Here is a 19,750-nt window from a genome sequence, read left to right as displayed (position 1 = left end):
GTCTCCCGACCTTCCGACACACTACTGTCTCCCGACCTTCCGACACTCTACTGTCTCCCGACCTTCCGACACACTACTGTCTCCCGACCTTCCGACACTACTGTCTCCCGACCTTCCGACACTACTGTCTCCCGACCTTCCGACACTCTACTGTCTCCCGACCTTCCGACACTCTACTGTCTCCCGACCTTCCGACACTCTACTGTCTCCCGACCTTCCGACACTCTACTGTCTCCCGACCTTCCGACACTCTACTGTCTCCCGACCTTCCGACACACTACTGTCTCCCGACCTTCCGACACACTACTGTCTCCCGACCTTCCGACACACTACTGTCTCCCGACCTTCCGACACTACTGTCTCCCGACCTTCCGACACTACTGTCTCCCGACCTTCCGACACACTACTGTCTCCCGACCTTCCGACACTACTGTCTCCCGACCTTCCGACACTACTGTCTCCCGACCTTCCGACACTACTGTCTCCCGACCTTCCGACACACTACTGTCTCCCGACCTTCCGACACACTACTGTCTCCCGACCTTCCGACACTACTGTCTCCCGACCTTCCGACACACTACTGTCTCCCGACCTTCCGACACACTACTGTCTCCCGACCTTCCGACACTACTGTCTCCCGACCTTCCGACACTACTGTCTCCCGACCTTCCGACACTACTGTCTCCCGACCTTCCGACACACTACTGTCTCCCGACCTTCCGACACACTACTGTCTCCCGACCTTCCGACACACTACTGTCTCCCGACCTTCCGACACTCTACTGTCTCCCGACCTTCCGACACACTACTGTCTCCCGACCTTCCGACACTCTACTGTCTCCCGACCTTCCGACAGTACTGTCTCCCGACCTTCCGACACTACTGTCTCCCGACCTTCCGACACTCTACTGTCTCCCGACCTTCCGACACTCTACTGTCTCCCGACCTTCCGACACTCTACTGTCTCCCGACATTCCGACACTCTACTCTTTCCCGACATTCCAGCCCGGTATCCCAACACATCAACTCTTCATTTTATTAAATCCCATCTTTATTTCTACAGTCCAGCCCAACAATGTGTATCACAGCATTCCAGCTGAAAACTTCATCCCAGCCACACTGTATCCCAACATTCCAGCTCAGTTTATTATATCCCAACATTCAGACCTGCATTTTTGCTCAACATTCCGCATCATCACCTATAAAGTACCCCAGCTTTTTTTCCCCCATGGCTTTATATCCGAGTCTGTAGTGAAGTGAACATGACTCTAATCTCTTCTTCTTCTTCTTCAGGTTCAAGCACAGCTCTTGCAGTTTGCAGCAAAAAACATTGGCCTGAATCCTGCACTTTTAACTTCACCGATAAATCCTCAGCAGATGACCCTGCTCTACCAACTCCAACAACTGCAGATGGTGAGAGGGGGAGGGAGGGAAGGAATGACTGAGTGGCAATTAGGAATGAACAATAGCAGAAGGAGTGACTCTATATTCCAGCCTGATATTTTATTCCATGTTTATACAATGTCCCATTGTTTCAGGAAAACTTTTTATCCCAATATTCTAGCATGTTTCAGGATTTTATCCCGGCTACACCGTATTCCCACGTTCCAGCCCAACATTTTGTATCTCGACATTCCGGTGGTACTCTATCCCAGCAGTCTGACTTAGCATTGTATCCCAAGCCCAACATTCCGGCCTAAAGTTTGTATTCAGATATTCCCACCCGGCCTTTTATCCTGGCCGTACCCTGTGTCAGTGTCGTGAGAAGGAAGCAAGAAGGGTGTGAGTGCAGGAAGCAGTGGCGGAATCAGGAAGGGAGAAAGTGAACAAGGAAGGAATTTATAAATGAAATGAGTAAAAGATGGAGTGAGTTACAGAACGAGTGACGGAATAACGGAGGAGATGCTCCGGTGTTCCTGCTGTCTGTGAAGTCTGAAGTTCAGAAATGAACAGACTATGATGCACTGTCTCCGTTTAATGCCCCCCCCCCTCTCTCAGGCATATCAGCGTTTGCAGATTCAGCAGCAGATGATGCAAGCTCAGCGAAATGTTTCGGGTCCCATTAGACAACAGGAGCAGCAAGTGAGGAAAACACACACACACACACACACACACACACACTGCAGTTTACATTGTAAATCATATTTGTGTCATTAAAAAATGACAGCTCCAATATTTTATTAAAATTAGTATTAAATCACAAAATTCCACAATAATGCCAAACTTTACTACACCAGCATCTGATCTGATTACGCTCTCCAAAATTCTGCTCCAAAATTCTATCCCAGGTTTTTATAGCATACTGCTGTCTCCCAGAATTCCACAGCTGCATTTTATCTCAAATTTCCCCTGAACTTTCCTCCTTACATTTTATTCCAATTTTACTCTATCCCAACATTCATATACAGCAGTAAAAGTGCTGCTCTCTAACCTGCTCTCTCTCTCTGTCTCTCTCTGTTTCTGTCTCACTCTCTCAAACCCCCCATCTCTCTTTCTCTCTCTGTCTCTCTCCCTCTCTGTCTCACTCTCTCAACCCCCCCGCCCCATCTCTCTTTCTCTCTGTCTCTGTCTCACTCTCTCAAACGCGCCGCCCCCGCCCCCCTGTCTCGCTCTCTCTCTGTCTCACTCTCTCAAACCCCCCGCGCCATCTCTCTTTCTCTCTATCTCTGTCTCACTCTCTCAAACCCCCCTGCCCCCGTCTCTCTTTCTCTCCCTGTCTCTCTCCCTCTCTGTCTCTGTCCCTCTGTCTGACTCTCTCTGTCTGTCTCTCGCTCACTCTCTCTGCCCCCCCCCCCCCCGTCTCTCTCTCTCTCTCTCCCCCTCCCTCGGTCAGGTTGCACGTACAATCTCAAACATGCAGCAGCAGATTCAGCAGCACCAGAGGCAGTTAGCTCAGGCCTTGTTGATGAAGCAGCAGCAGCACCAGGCCTCGTCTTCTCACTCTTACCCCAGCCTCGGCAAGCCAAACCTGGACACCTTCCCGGGAAACTCCCAGGCTTCCACAGGCCTGTCCATGTCAGACCTCCACAGCAAAGAGCCACACACGTCTCCCAGCTCCTTCAGCCAGTATCCTCTGTGTAAGAAACACGCCTCTGTCCCCAGCATGTGTATCTGTAGACACTTCAGAGGATGTTTTCTGGAGGTAAAGCTGAAATGTGTGTGTGTTGTTTCTGTCCCTGTGTGTGCAGCTGGACTGAACGGGGGTGTGGGCGTGGGCTGCATGGACACTCTGAAGGACACTCAGCCCCAGCCTCAGTCTCGCTTATCCCAGTGGACTCACACCAGCTCCATCGACTCCATCAGCACCACCACCAGCCCCAGTAAGACATCTCACTGAGTTTACACCATTCAGGAGGTTTATCCCAAAATATCAATCAAACAAATCCATCAACTGATCAATAACTGAATGAATAATAATGTAATAAATATCTGTATTTAAATAATCTAAAGATGATCAATTATCAGATACATAAGTAGTTAATAAACTAACTAATTAATGTCAATGAATTAATAAATAAATAACTTGATTAATTAGTTAATACATTCTAACAGAAAAAGGAAGTGAGCTCATGCAGGATTAATCCCTCCTTTTTTCCTTTTCATATATCTGTGGGTTTATTTGTTTTGTTTTTTAAGTGCTGGTGTTTATCTCTCTCAGGTGCTCCATCCTCGAGCCATGCTGCCAACATTAAACCCGTGATGGAGGACTCTTTCAGTGCTTATAACCTGATGTCCAGCTGCCAATCTCCCAGCAGCCCCATGGGGGCACCAGAGAGCTGGCCACCGGGCAAAAACACTAATGACAAAATGGCTAACGGGACGAATGTCAACTGGCCTCCAGGTAACAGAGCTGCTCTGATAATCACACTGAGATTTAATCCTGAGTGTATTTTAGTGTCCAGCACCCGTCACTGTCTGAATCTGTTTTTATCTTCTCAGAGTTTTGTCCTGGAGTTCCCTGGAAAGGTCTGCAAAATATTGACCCCGAGTCTGACCCCAATGTGACCCCAGGAAGTGTTTCTGGCTGTCCCACCATCAACACCAACATTCAGGACGTTAACCGCTACCTGCTCCGGGACAGGAATGGAGGTGTGTGCGTGTTAGTGTGTGTGTGTGTGTTTGTGTGTGTGTGTGTTTGTGTAAGATGTGTAGTCTGACTCTTCATCTCTGTGTTTTGCAGGTAAACTGTTAGACATGAAGTCCACCTGGTCTACAGGTTCTGTCTCACACACTCAGGCCTCGCTGTCTAATGAGATGTGGAAGATTCCTGTGGGTGGGCGGAGCTCTGGGACGGTGCCCCGCCCCCCACCTGGCCTCACTAATAACAAACACAACAACAACTGGACACCTGGACCACTGAGCAACAGCTGGAGCAGAGACTACACCTCAGGTTTATACACTCTTCCACTCTTTCCTTCACTTCTTCTCTTCTTTCCCTTCCTTACCTTGCATTTTCTCCCTTTTTTTTGTTTCCTGTGTCATCTCATCTCCTCCCTGCCTCACTCTCCTTACTCTCTTCCTTTCCTTTCCTCTCTTCCTATCTGCCTTTTATCATTTCTTTTCTCCCTTTCTCCCTCTTATTTCTGTTTTCTGTCCTTTCCTTTTTTCTGTTATCCCTTTTCTTTCTTTTCCGTACTTTCTCTTGCTGACCTTGTGATTGTAAACACCTCTCTCTCTCTCTCTCTCTCTCTCTCTCTCTGTCCCCCAGAGAGCACTGGGTGGAACTCTGAGAGCTCCAGCAGGACCAGTAGCTGGCTTGTGTTGCGTAACCTCACTCCTCAGGTTAGTGCACTTCTTCACTTTCAGCTTGTAGCTGATTTGGAACACAACCCTTCACGTGTAAAGGGGTGTGTGTGTGTGTGTGTGTGACAGATCGATGGTTCCACTCTGAGGACTCTGTGTATGCAGCACGGTCCTCTCATTACGTTCCACCTCAGTCTGCCGCAGGGGAATGCGCTGGTGCGCTACAGCTCCAAAGAGGAAGCAGCTAAAGCTCAGAAATCCCTGCACATGTGAGACACATGCACACACATGTACACAAACACACACACACACGCACACACACAGACAAACATACACGTACACCTACACACACGTATGTACACAGACACACACACAGACACACACACACGCACACACACAGACAAACATACACGTACACCTACACACACGTACGTACACAGACACACACACAGACACACACACACACGCACACACAGACAAACATACACGTACACCTACACACACGTACGTACACAGACACACACACAGACACACACACACACGCACACACACAGACAAACATACACGTACACCTACACACACGTACGTACACAGACACACACACACACACACAGACAAACATACACGTACACCTACACACACGTACGTACACAGACACACACACACGCACACACACAGACAAACATACACGTACACCTACACACACGTACGTACACAGACACACACACAGACACACACACACACACACACAGACAAACATACACGTACACCTACACACACGTACGTACACAGACACACACACACTTGCACATATATATATATACATACACACACACACACACACACTTTTTTTTTTTTTACAGAATTTCATTTAAGGTTCTATCTCTGTGAATGTCTGTCTGTCTGTCTGTCCCATCTGTCTATCTGTATATTTACCTGTCTGTCTGTCTATCTGAATATTTACCTGTCTGTCTGCCTGTGCATTTCTCTGCTTGTCTTTTTTGTCTCTCTGTCTAATTATCTTTCCCCCTCCCCCTGTCTTTGCCCAGGTGCGTTCTGGGTAACACCACCATTTTGGCAGAGTTTGCCGGAGAGGAGGAAGTGACACGTTTTTTCTCTCAGGCTCAGTCTTTCCCACCCTCTGGAAGCTCCACCCACCCCACCCTGGGGCAATGGGGCACATCAACCACTAAGGGGAGCAGTAACCCGGGGGGCGGAGCTAATGGGGCCGGGGTGGAGCTGCTGTGGGGCGGAGTCCAGCAGCCGTACTCCAGTTTATGGGGGCCGATCAACGGGGAGGAGAGTCGAGTGATGGGAAGTCCAGTTCCGGTCAACACACTGCTCCCTGGAGACCTGCTGAATGGAGAGAACATGTAGAACCACACAACAACAACAACAACTAATGAGTTTAAGGATAATCACTTTCCCTGGATGTTTTTCTTTTTTTTTACATTTAGAAGTAGAAATAAAATATTAGAAGTAGATTTTCAAACTGGAAACAAAGGAAGGAAGAGAGAACTGAAAGGAAAGACTTTTTTTTTTTTGAAGAAAAAGAAGATGAAGAGGCGAGGCGGCCATGTTAAATCACGATGTACAAACCCCCAGCTCACAGCCGTGTCTCCTCACTGCTCCTGCTCTAACCTCTTTACCTTCTCTGTGATTTCTTTCTGAACTTATCAGCCTTAAGTGTCTCATTTTTAACTTTTTTTTTTTTTTTTAAAAAGAACCTAAAGAACATTTTATAACTTTTGTTTCTGAGCCAACGATTTGGACGAGGGAGACGGGAAGGCCAATCAGACGTTCCCTCTGAATTTTACACAAAAAAGGTACATTGACCCTTGTACTGTTTTTAAAAAAGAAAAAAAAAGAAAAAAAAAAGGTGTGTGTGAACAGGAAGTGGACCGAGTGTTTGTTCATCACGAACCTCCGTCTGAAATCTTCTCCCTGGGATCCTCATGTTTCTGTCCTGAACGGATTTCAGTGCTGAATGTCGGATGTTTGTTATTTTTCCCCGAGGATCCGAGGAAGAAGAAACTATGTGTCCGTGTGATGCGCTGTGCAATATATCTGTCTTCATCATCATCATCATCATCATCATCATCTGCTTCCTCTTCCGTCCTCGCTGAAGATCTTCTTGTTCCTCAGATCTGTTCTACAGAGACTTACTGACTTGCCGGGTTTCTGCTCAGCGGCTGTGTCCTAAATCCACGCACACTTTCTCTCCGTAACGGAGAGATCCCAGATCGCGGCGGGAAAAAACTCGGCTTTCAGGCACAACACCAAAACTACCAATCTTCTCCTAATGCAGTAAAAAAAAGTCTAATGTCTTTTGGGAGGGTTTAATATAATATATGAACTGAGATGATAAGCACTTATGGACAGATGGAGGGATTAGGTAAAGAGAAAAAAAACAAAGAAATAAACAAAGCAAAGACTATTTTAAAATTCCGTTTTTTTTGCCGACTTTGAAGCGACTTTAAAAAGACTGAATCTACAATCAGACTGAAACTCACAGTACGTTTCTACACTCAGCGTTTTTTTCACCTCCGTCTTTCTGGATTCAATCGAAATGAATGTCATCGTTATTCCAAACTTCTTTATGGCCTTCGCTGCATCCGGGAAAAGACGCCGGAAAAAAAACAGGGATTATTATTATTATTATCCGGACCAGTTACTGACTGAGAAGTGGCTTGGAATGCAGCGGTGCAACAGCGTGCTGTGTCGAGTGATGTCACAGTTAAAGTGTGGATGTCCTGTTTGATGAACATTGTGACATCGCGCTATTGAACCTCTGTGTCGGAATACTACGTCAGGATCTTATGTGATGTCGGAATGCTGGTGTGTCACTGTGTCGGAATGCTGCAGCGTCATAACGCCGGACATTAGCGTCACCTGGCGGTGTAACTGGGAACAGCGGCGTCACAGTGACGAAACCCTGCGCCGGTGCAACGCGGAACGCCTTGTGATGTCACGACTATGGAACGCAGCAACGTCGCAATGATACACAACGACAGACGGAATGTCACGTGATGCCTCGGCGTCCTCCGTTTCCTCAGAAGCTCGAGCAGAGCGCTGCCCTACTCCCTATTCCCTACACACGCCCCGGTGCGTCCTGGGTATTCTGTAACGCTGTGTCCGGCACTCGAAGCCTCGCGTGTTGCAGTGCATTGTGGGATTCCTGAGTGCGCATGCAAAACAGTGCACTACGTAGTGGATAGGGAACGATTTGGACAGAGCGCGAGGTTTCTCTGTCGCTACGACTAATCAAAGCCAAATCCACACCTCGCTCGCCTCTGCAGCAGGAAACCCAGAAGAGGACACGCCCACAACAACAACAACAACAACAGCGAAATAATGTTGGAGTTTATTTTGTTTTTGTTTTTTTTCCCTCGTACTGCACATTTCTGGAGCCGGTCAGTGTTCATATGCACAAACACTTCCTGTCCTGTGGAACGGAAACAAGGAGCAATTTGAATAATGATTGTTTTTGATTTGATGTGAAAGATCATCTAATGTTTTTGTGTGTGTGTCTGTGTGTGTGTCTGTGTGTCTGTGTGTGTGTGTGTGTGTGTGTGAGAAATGTCGATCCGCGTTCCTTAAAGCAGTGTTTATAATTGTGTGTGCGCGAGTGTGTCCATTCTCACAGCTGCTAAACGTCCTCCTCCTCTTCCTCCCTGTTTGCAGCCTGTCCGGTTTTCTCCTCCCCTTTAGCGACTAAATGATAAGCGAGAGTTAATAATAATAGCAGATGTTACTTGAACCACCTGCTCCGAGAATTCCTCAGCGTTCCGGAACGGAATCATTTCTCCGTTTTCTTTCTTTTTTATTTTTGTTGGGAAAAAAAAAACGAAACAATTTTAGCCGCTAACTTACTCTCGAGCCAGCACATTATTTTGTTACTATGCAAAATAAGAAAACGCAGACACATGGGCGAGGTGGTGGGCGGGGCCTTTAGCCTTCAGCGTAATGTTTTTATTTTAAGTGCCAGAGGTCAGAGGTCACGTGCACACGACTGTTTCTCTCAGAATGCTGTCGGATCATCGGAAGCGATGTTCTGGGGGTGGAGCTACGCCTCACTCCGGCACGCGTTCAGGGACACGAACGACACGTAATTCTGACAAATGTATAATTAACGAGGCCGAAGGTGAAACAAAAACAGTTTGATGTTACGGAGATTACGGTTCAGGAAAAAAAAAGAAAATTCCGAAGCGTCCACTTCCTGAGGGATCAGCCGAGACGCCGCGGCGTTCACATAGCTTACGTCTCCGCCCAGGAGCCGAGTGGCGAGTCTGACACACACACACACACTGTTGCTTCACGTTTAATGAACACGTGGACGTTTACACGATATTATTTTAAAATAATGAAATAAAACAAATGTCACACGATTATGTGCCAAGTGCCTCGTCCCCGAGATCCAGAGTCCACTCTCCTCTTAGACCGAGATTAAAAAAACTGAATCGTTTCTCCCTCAGATCCGTTTCCTCCTGATCATTTCTGACTCTAATTACTACGTCTTTGTCATTTCTATACACGGATTTATGACTTCAGAATTATTCAGTGAAACCTTTTTTTCCTTTAGTGAGGAAAACTAATTTCCTCTTCCCTCCTGTCTGCGTTAGGAAGGAAATCATTAGAGATGATGATGATGAGGAGGAAGAGTGAGCGTTTAATAATGGCTCCTGTTTACTGCAAGAGAAAATCCTCCAGCAGGAGATCGGCGGAGTTTTAGCTGTTAGCAGGTCGCGCTGTTGCTATGCAAAAATGAGAGAAATTCCTCAACCTTCCTTTCTCACTCGGATTTTCTGATTCTAGGCGTTTTAACTTCAACCTGCTTCGTTTTGTACGGTTGTGTGATTCTAGCAGCTGTCTGTCAGATTTAGGCTCCGCCTCCCTCCGCCAGACGACCGAACGCTAGCTGAAAGCAGGAAGTGATGTTTATACGAAATCGTAATCCTGCGCCATTTTACTCGTTTCTTATTCGCAATAAAGAAATGTTCGTTACTGACCACAACGAGACACAATCAGCACTTTAACATTTTAGTAAAAAAAAAAAAAAAAAAAAAAAAAAGGTAAAAAAAAACGGGTTGTTTGGCTGGTCTGCGGTTCTGCTGCGGTTCTTTCACAGTGTTAAAGAAAAAAAGCCTTTTATTAAAGAAGTGTAGAATTTAAAAGCACACGTTTCTACAAACGTCAAAATCGGTGAATTAACGTAAACGTTAAATAAAATCTAAGCGATGAAGGAATTAATACAGAACCCCCTCGCTGCATAAAGGTCAGGTTCTCTCGCCTCTGGATGGTGGAGCTCTGGATCTTCTGGTCAGTGAGAAAGTGCTGTCCCTTCTCTCTCTCTCTCTCTCTCTCTCTCTCCACTCGAGTGTTTACAAGGCCAAAACGATAAACACCTCAGAGTTTAATGCAGTTCTCAAGTGTTAATTTTCATTCTATATGATTTTTGTCTTCCAGATATATTAATGTTCTTTATCGATGTTGTTTGTAAGCATCCGATGAAAATGTGGCTTTAGGTTGAAGGAAAATAATAGAATTCGAAAACGAGACGAAAAACGCCAGATGCGTCCTCGGCTGATCGGCGCTTCGAGGAGAACTGAAGAAATTAGTAAAGAATGTGGAAATAGTCAAATCTGGAGCGTTCCCCCGGTGGTGTGGTGGTTTGGCGGTGCGGTGGTTTGGTGGTGCGGCGGTTTGGCGGTGCGGTGGTTTGGCGGTGCGGTGGTTTGGTGGTGCGGCGGTTTGGTGGTGCAGTGGTGCGGTGGTTTGGCGGTGCGGTGGTGCGGTGGTGTGGTGGTTTGGCGGTGCGGTGGTGTGGTGACGGCGTCTTTGTGGGCAGCAGCTGATTCCTCTAAAGCTGCACAGGCTCTGCTTCACATCCTGCTACTTTTATTTTACATACCAAAAAAATAAACAGAATAAATAAATAGTAAATTAATAAATCTAGAATCTACATGACCGGTGTGTTGAGATCGTGCTAATCATCTCGCTGGCGTTTTCCCCGCCGTTAAACGTCGACTGTGTGCAGCAGTGCCTTCTTCTGTACAAAGACGTTGTGATGTCGGGCGTGTTGTTTATGCCCCGCCCTCTTTATCAGCACTCCGTTCCCTCCGTCTCTGAGGGAAGACGTGTGCGAACGGGTACAGAGACGCGTCTTTACCCCTCGTCTTTTCGGTTTTCGAGCTCGGTTCCAGTGAGAATCTGGGCGTGGCCCGAGTGTGAAACTGCCTTGTTCCAATCTCAATACCACAAGTGGACTATGTTAAAGTGTGCACTTCTTCTCGTCTCTCTGGAGCCCAGGAAGCTTCCTGATGACACCAGCATGAAACAAACTACAGCTTCTCTCACTCCGCTCGCTCGTTTCCGTTAAACCAAAACGTTTAACCCCAATCTTTCCCCTTCGAAGACCAACGCCAGCCCAATTGAGCAATACCCAAATAAACAAATCATCTAATCCTCACACTCCCCAAATGAAACAGGATTTCATAAATACTTGATAAAAAAAAAAATCACCACAAAATATTTTGCACATGTTGCTTTTACTCTCTGAGACGATAACGATGGGCATTTCGACTCACTTTACCGATTCAGTTCCTTTAAACTACCTGTTTAAGTGAATCGAGTTCCGATTCCTCCGTGTGCCGAAAATCAGAAATTTTGAGACGCTTTCGGACGAGAGACGATTCTCCTTTTAGTGTGGGAAAGAATGTGTTTTTTCTGTCTTTTTTTTTTCTTTTTTTAAGAGATTCGATTCGTTATGTTTGTGAATCACTTAAAGGAGTTGTTCAGAAGGAATGAATCATTTGTAACGAATCACCCATCACTACAAGACTCGTTTTTGAATCGTATTGTATTGTGTTGAATCATGTCCAAATCCCATTACAGTGTTTTTGTTTGTTTGTTTGTTTTGTTTAATGCTTTGACATTTTCAGAAAAAAAAATAATTAAAAAAATTTTATATATTAAACATATCAAAACAAATCAAAATACTTGAACCAGAGATTGCCAATAACATAATGTGAACCATTGCTTTGTTTTTTTTTTGTTTTGTTTTGTTTTTGTCTTTTTGATGTTAATCAATTTTAAAAATGCATTAATCACTTAAAGATCTATATCTTTATTTTTATTTTCATTTCTGGATGTGTGTGTGTGTGTGTGTTGTACTGTTTATTTCTTCAAAACATTATTATTATTATTATTATTATTATTATTAATGTAATCCAGCCTTGCACTGTTTTCTCTTTACTCACTCTGCTAAAAAAAGAAAGAAAGGAAGGATGAGAGAAGACGATTCACGTGTTAATGTTTACTCAAGGACTTAATTGTCTCTTTTTTTTCTCTGTAAAATGTGTAAGAGTTGAGGTTTATCATGCCGGTCATTATTAGCAGGAGTTTTGCACCGTTGAGTTTTAATGATTAAAAATGGAAAGAAAAAAATACAAAAAACAAACAAAAAAGGACAAAAAAATGATTAAAAAAAATGTAGGAGAGAAAAGAACAAAAAAACCCAACAGACTCTTTCCGGCTGTGGTGTCGGGGAAGCCGTCGTCCGGTCCGTGGTTTGTAATTTGCTAAAAGAGCGTTTTTATTCACGCATTAAAAATATATATATATCTATATATCAGAGTGACTCATTTTCGAGGTGCCTACTGTTCATTTTTGTCTTTTTTATTTTTTTTTTTGTAGTTTGTACAATTTTCCATTTTCCATTGTTTTTTGTTTTTTTTTGTGACGTTTACAGCAAGCGTTTTCCGTGAGGTTTTTTTTTTTTGGTTTTGAAAAGTAAATTTACTAAAAAATAATAATAATAATTTCCTCTTCCATCTAAAGAGAACGACTTTTTTTAAACAGACGTAAGATATTTTCTGAATTCTTTTTGTTTTTGATTTTTATTTTTTTCTCCTCGTGCTCGTGGTTTATTCTCTGCCTTTATGCGGCTGTGACGATTCTCAGTTCTGTGAAAGCAGCGATTTGTTTTTGTTTGTTTGTTTGTTTGTTTGTTTGCTGGATTATTAAATGGACCTGGCTACTTTTCTCAGGAAGACGAGAGTTCCAGATTTCCAGATGTTTCATTTTTCTAATGTTTAATGGTCTGGTGAGAATTTTAAAGAGATATTTGGGAGAAATCCGGCTCTAAGCACTGAAGGATCTGGATTCCGGAAAAAAAAATATCGGCGTTTTAATCCGTAGCAGAAAAAAAAAACATTTACCAAATATTAGTGATGTATGAGTTTATTATTTTCCTCCTTCTTCTCTCTGGAGGTTGGAGGCTTTACAGGAATATTTTATAAGGACGCATCGCTTTATGTTCAGATGTAGTTGTACGTGTGAAGGTGGTTAAAGGAGCCGTGGATTTTAAGATAGATTTTTATTTTATTTTTTTTTAAACACGGTCCTGCGGAAAGAGACGCTTCCTTCGCCTCCTGATCGCTGTCTGGAATTTTCAGATCAAAGCTCCAGAGTTTCCAGTTTCAGGTGAATTTCTAGAACTGTGATTTTTGTGAAACTTTGAATCTTCAGATGTCTGGAACAAAGTAAAGAAAATTCCAGCTTTCTAGTTTAAGGGAAAACTCCGAATTATTCCGAACTCGGTCAGTGTAGAGGGGGAGGAGTTTTGGGGGGCGTCTAAAACCTCCTGTATTTCCTGTGAAATTCAACAGCCTTACACAGTTTTTTTAAAAAAAAAATTTTATTTCTAGACTTCTGGAAAAGACCGAGAGAGATTAGCCAGAATTTTTAGAAAATTTGGGAATTTTTGTAAAACTAGAAACGTCTTCAAAATTCGAGGTGTTTAGTTTTCATCAAAAGTAAAATATTACACCTCGGAGTATGGGACTGTGGATTTTCCAGGCTTTTGAAAATCCTAGAGATTCCAGACTCTGTAGTTGGGAAAAATCGGAAAAAATGAAGTTTTTTTTTTTTTCCAGAGATTCTCATTTTGTAGATTTTAGCGTTTTAATCTGATAAATCCTGGAGTTTCTAGAGTTGAAGATTTTCTGGAAAATTTTAAGAGTGTGAAATCTCTGTTGTAGTTTCCGAAGGTTTTAGGAGCGCAGGTTTAAGAAGTCTGGAATTCCTGGAGCTTTAGAGACTTCTAGAGCTTTGATTTTGGGAAGTCTGGAGGATTAGAACCTAGGTTTCCAGCACTGAGGTTTTGAGTCCTGTGTTTCCAGCAGCTTTGGGTGGTGAAAGCTGGAGATTCTGGAGTCATGGTTTCAGTAGAAGGTAGAAATCCAGAAGCTGTGGTGTTTGTGGACGAAGCGAGTGGGAGGCGAAGGCGGGTCCAGGAGGGAAGGATTGTGAATCTATGCACAAACTGGAGGGGAATAAAGTCCAGCTCTGCCGTTCGGGGGGATGGGGGGGGATCCTTTCACTGTAATGAGTTTAGATGTGTAGAAGTTCTTCTCTCTGTATTTGTAGATGTTTTTTTTTTTTCCTCACTGATGAATCTAAGCACTGTGGACTTTCCTGGAAGAGTCTGAGACCTTCAGGAGGTGTGGTCTCTCCCACACCTGCATTTACTTTGCTGTCTTTTCTGTAGAAATGTTTTAATCCCGGCTGAACCGGGATTCGGAAAACTCCTTCTCCTGGAGAATGTCAATGTTCAGAAACTGCAGCGAGAAAAAAAACAAAAAAAACAACAACAACTGTCCAGGAGCATTTCCTCTGAATGAATAAAACCTGACCATTCGGCCTCATCCTCTGACCTGTGTCTGAGTGTTTTTATTTCATTTTTTACACACACACACACTCACCCAGAGACACACACACACTCACAAAAACAGAGATACACAGACTCACATGGACACACACACACACACACATCTCCTGTGTCCCGTCTTCATCTTCTCATATCATCTTTCATGTAAATCCTCCTCCTCTGCTCTGTTCATCATGGTTACTCTGCTTTCAGTAAACAGATGCAAATCATCATCCTCTCCTCTCAACATCTGTCAGGGTTTATTCAGGTTTTTTTGTTTGTTTTTTGTAAAAGTATAAAAGTTAAAAATCCCGGAGTTTCTGGAGCCCAGAGTTCAGAGTTATCAGATCTGTGATTTTTGAAGCTTCAAGAATTTTTGTAAAACTTAAAAAAAAAAAAAACCTCCATAAAGTGTTAAAGCTCAGCTCCAGATTCGTGAAAAAATAAAAATCTAATTCTGTCGTAAAATCTGGAAAGTACAGAATTAACTCCAGATCTATCTATCTATCTATCTATCTATCTATCTATCTATCTATCTATCTATCTATCTATCTATCTATCTATCTAATAAGGATGTTGAATGAGATTCTGCTCCAAACCTAATTAAAATGATGTAAATGTTTGAATGAAAGCTGAGGGTTGTGTAGTTGTGCAGATGTTGTGTAGATGTGCAGATGTTGTGCAGATGATGTGTAGATGTTTAGATGTTGTGTAGATGTTTAGATGTTGTGTAGATGTGCAGATGTTTAGATGTTGTGCAGATGTGTAGATGTTTAGATGTTGTGTAGATGTGTAGATGTTTAGATGTTGTGTAGATGTGCAGATGTTGTGTAGATGTGCAGATGTTGTGCAGATGTTTAGATGTTGTGTCGATGTTGTGTAGTGCATCTCTGCACAGCTAGATTACATCACACACACACACAGTTTATATCTGTTTATAGTTAGGGATAGTTACAGAGCTTCAGATGACCTCATGCTACACGTGACCTTTCACCTTCACAACCTTCAGCTTTTAAATGAAGTCCACCTCAGATCAGTTCAGAGCAGAATCCTGATGAGATTTGCGTGTAACGACCATGCGCTTACAGATGCTCCGGATTTACATGAAATATGACCTCAGACATGATACGACTAGATAAAGACGTGACACGACTCTCAGTAATGACAGATCACACACACACACACACACACACACACACACACACACGGGAGACAGAGAAGAGACGATTCAGCAGGAAGAACAGCATCAGGTCAGTTTTTATTTATTTTAATGAAATCTTAATTAAATGTATTATTTTCTAATAAGACATTAGTTTTAATGACCTAGAGATGGTCAGTGAGGATAATAACCTAGAGATGGTCAGTGAGGATAATAACCTAGAGATGGTCAGTGAGGATAATAACCTAGAGATGGTCAGTGAGGATAATAACCTAGAGATGGTCAGTGAGGATAATAACCTAGAGATGGTCAGTGAGGATAATAACCTAGAGATGGTCAGTGAGGATAATAACCTAGAGATGGTCAGTGAGGATAATAACCTAGAGATGGTCAGTGAGAGGTTATTAAGTTTAACTCATCTTTAAACTTGGGTCATTTCATTATTCTGTTCTTTAAAAAACAGAACTATTCTAAAATTCTGCAGAACTATTTTAATATTAACTACAAAAACTTTCACTCTGAATCCTGAACATCTCACCAGATCACCTAAAACTCATTAAACACCAACACACACTCAACACACACTCAACACCAACACACACTCAACACACACTCAACACACACTCAACACCAACACACACTCAACACACACTCAACACCAACACACACTCAACACACACTCAACACCAACACACACTCAACACACACTCAACACCAACACACACTCAACACCAACACACACTCAACACACACTCAACACCAACACATACTCAACACACACTCAACACCAACACACACTCAACACACACTCAACACCAACACACACTCAACACACACTCAACACCAACACACACTCAACACCAACACACACTCAACACACACTCAACACACACTCAACACCAACACACACTCAACACACACTCAACACCAACACACACTCAACACACACTCAACACCAACACACACTCAACACACACTCAACACCAACACACACTCAACACACACTCAACACCAACACACACTCAACACCAACACACACTCAACACACACTCAACACCAACACATACTCAACACACACTCAACACCAACACACACTCAACACACACTCAACACCAACACACACTCAACACACACTCAACACCAACACACACTCAACACCAACACACACTCAACACACACTCAACACCAACACACACTCAACACCAACACATACTCAACACACACTCAACACACACTCAACACCAACACACACTCAACACACACTCAACACCAACACACACTCAACACACACTCAACACCAACACACACTCAACACCAACACACACTCAACACACACTCAACACCAACACATACTCAACACACACTCAACACCAACACACACTCAACACACACTCAACACCAACACACACTCAACACACACTCAACACCAACACACACTCAACACACACTCAACACCAACACACTCAACACACACTCAACACACACTCAACACCAACACACACTCAACACACACTCAACACCAACACACACTCAACACACACTCAACACCAACACACACTCAACACACACTCAACACCAACACACACTCAACACCAACACACACTCAACACACACTCAACACCAACACACACTCAACACCAACACACACTCAACACACACTCAACACCAACACACACTCAACACACACTCAACACCAACACACACTCAACACACACTCAACACCAACACACACTCAACACACACTCAACACACACTCAACACCAACACACACTCAACACACACTCAACACCAACACACACTCAACACACACTCAACACCAACACACACTCAACACCAACACACACTCAACACACACTCAACACCAACACACACTCAACACACACTCAACACCAACACACACTCAACACACACTCAACACCAACACACACTCAACACCAACACACACTCAACACACACTCAACACACACTCAACACCAACACACACTCAACACACACTCAACACACACTCAACACCAACACACACTCAACACACACTCAACACACACTCAACACCAACACACACTCAACACACACTCAACACCAACACACACTCAACACACACTCAACACACACTCAACACCAACACACACTCAACACACACTCAACACACACTCAACACCAACACACACTCAACACACACTCAACACACACTCAACACCAACACACACTCAACACACACTCAACACCAACACACACTCAACACACACTCAACACACACTCAACACCAACACACACTCAACACCAACACACACTCAACACACACTCAACACACAACACCAACACACACTGAACATCGAATACACACTTACATTCTACACACTGTAAACCGAACTCTGCGAAACCCAGAAACATCTGATCCTGAACTAATCTAAAACTCTAAACCCTTCCTCACTCTAACTGTAAAACTGTTTCATGGAATTAACTCTAGAGTTGAAACTGATCCAAAACCTTAAACCTGAAACTTTTATCTAAACTCATACGAACTAAATCCTGAATAAACTCTTCACTATAAACATCAATAAACCTGACAGCAGCCTCTAAACCTCGGAACCTCTGGACCTCTAAACCTCGGAACCTCTGGACCTCTAAACCTCGGAATCTCTGGACCTCTAAACCTCTGGACCTCTAAACCTCTGGACCTCTAAACCTCGGAACCTCTGGACCTCTAAACCTCTGGACCTCTAAACCTCGGAACCTCTGGACCTCTAAACCTCTGGACCTCTAAACCTCGGAACCTCTGGACCTCTAAACCTCGGAACCTCTCGATCTCTAAACCTCGGAACCTCTGGACCTCTAAACCTTGGAACCTCTGAACCTCTGAAATATTACAGAAATCTCAATCCTAACTTTTAATAAATCCTGAAATAAATCTCACCTCAACCCAAAAACTCAAACTTCCTAATCCTACGACTTCATCCCTCATCCAGATCCTTGTGTGTCCTTCACACCAAAACTCCAAACCCTCCCCCTCCAAATATTTATAAACCATTTATTACAAACTCAGACCTCAGACTCTGAAACATTAAAACCAAGATTAAACACTAAAATAATAATAATAATAATAATAATAAAGTAACGAATGAGGAAAGATGAGAATAATTTCATGTAGCTGTAGCTGTGCAGAAAACTGTAAACATTAGAATTGTTGTTGTTGTTGTTAAACCGTGGGTTTTGATGGTATTTGGATTAAAGGCTGAATAAATAAATGTAAATAGAATGTAAAATAATCTCCCATGATCCTTTGCACTTGAAGTATTTGCAAGATGTTTTAATTTACCTCTGGGTTTGATTAGAAAGGATCGGGTGGGGGGGGGGTTCTCCATGGCTAACCATTTCAAGGTCTGACGTGTTAAACGTGTGAATGTCTGTCTTGGTTTTTTTTTCTCCAGCTGAAGACCATGAACACGTCTGAGACGAGCGGAGATCCAGCTGAGATGGGCGTGAGCACGGTGTCCATCGTCATCACCTCACAGATTCTCAACCTGTTCCTGGGTCTCCCTCTGCAGTGCAGAGCCATGCAGCTGCTCCTGTCCAGAGGAGGAGGAGGAGGAGGAGGAGGAGGAGGAAGAGGTGTGGATGTGAACGTGATCTTTGCTGTGAACCTCACCCTGGTGGAGATCCTGTACTGCCTGGTGGCTCCACTGTACTGCCCGTGTGTGGTGAGTTTGAGGCTGTGTGTCGGTGCTCTGCTGGGTCTGTGGCTCGGCACCTGCATGGCCGGACGCTACCTGTTCCAGTGCTGGCTGTGTCTGGAGCAGTACCTGGCCGTCATCCATCCCATGATCTTCATAAAGTTCAAGCCCATGCGCTACCGACTCGGGTTTGCGTCCACGGCCTGGTTCTTCGCGCTGGGAATCGGCACAGCCTCCGGCACCATGTTCCCCGCGGTCCCTTACGACGCTTTTGGGGCTGTCTACTTCATCGTCTTCTTCCTCGACTCTTTCTGCTGCCTCTCAGTCCTCAAAGCTCTGGTGCGTCCCGGCCCGAGCGACAAGGATGACGGCGAGATGAACGCCGCCAAAAAGAGGGCCTTCAAAATCATCTCCATGAACCTCACCACGTTTTTGGTTCAGGTTCTCCCTATAGTCATCTCCTTCGGC

General features: G+C 44.0%; 1 protein-coding gene across 4 annotated transcripts in view; it reads left to right on the top strand.

Annotated features, from left to right (window-relative positions):
• The window catches only part of tnrc6c2 (trinucleotide repeat containing adaptor 6C2), a 33,908-nt gene extending 19,450 nt beyond the window's left edge, over window positions 1–14,458 (top strand). For all 4 annotated transcript variants that reach the window (XM_058404097.1, XM_058404096.1, XM_058404094.1 and 1 more), the window contains 10 exons: window positions 1,294–1,413; window positions 1,999–2,082; window positions 2,834–3,077; window positions 3,189–3,320; window positions 3,659–3,841; window positions 3,940–4,089; window positions 4,181–4,390; window positions 4,709–4,782; window positions 4,873–5,012; window positions 5,793–14,458. In XM_058404097.1, coding sequence (XP_058260080.1) covers window positions 1,294–1,413; window positions 1,999–2,082; window positions 2,834–3,077; window positions 3,189–3,320; window positions 3,659–3,841; window positions 3,940–4,089; window positions 4,181–4,390; window positions 4,709–4,782; window positions 4,873–5,012; window positions 5,793–6,120 — 1,665 coding nt within the window. In that variant the 3' untranslated portion in view covers window positions 6,121–14,458. The remainder of the gene's footprint in view (window positions 1–1,293; window positions 1,414–1,998; window positions 2,083–2,833; window positions 3,078–3,188; window positions 3,321–3,658; window positions 3,842–3,939; window positions 4,090–4,180; window positions 4,391–4,708; window positions 4,783–4,872; window positions 5,013–5,792) is intronic.
• Window positions 14,459–19,750: the final 5,292 nt, after the last annotated feature.

This window comes from Hemibagrus wyckioides, linkage group LG11 (assembly GCF_019097595.1).
Source record: "Hemibagrus wyckioides isolate EC202008001 linkage group LG11, SWU_Hwy_1.0, whole genome shotgun sequence".
Taxonomy (NCBI): Eukaryota; Metazoa; Chordata; class Actinopteri; order Siluriformes; family Bagridae; genus Hemibagrus; species Hemibagrus wyckioides.
The sequence above is the reverse complement of the archived record's forward strand: the minus strand, read 5'-3'. Positions and strand labels throughout refer to the sequence as shown.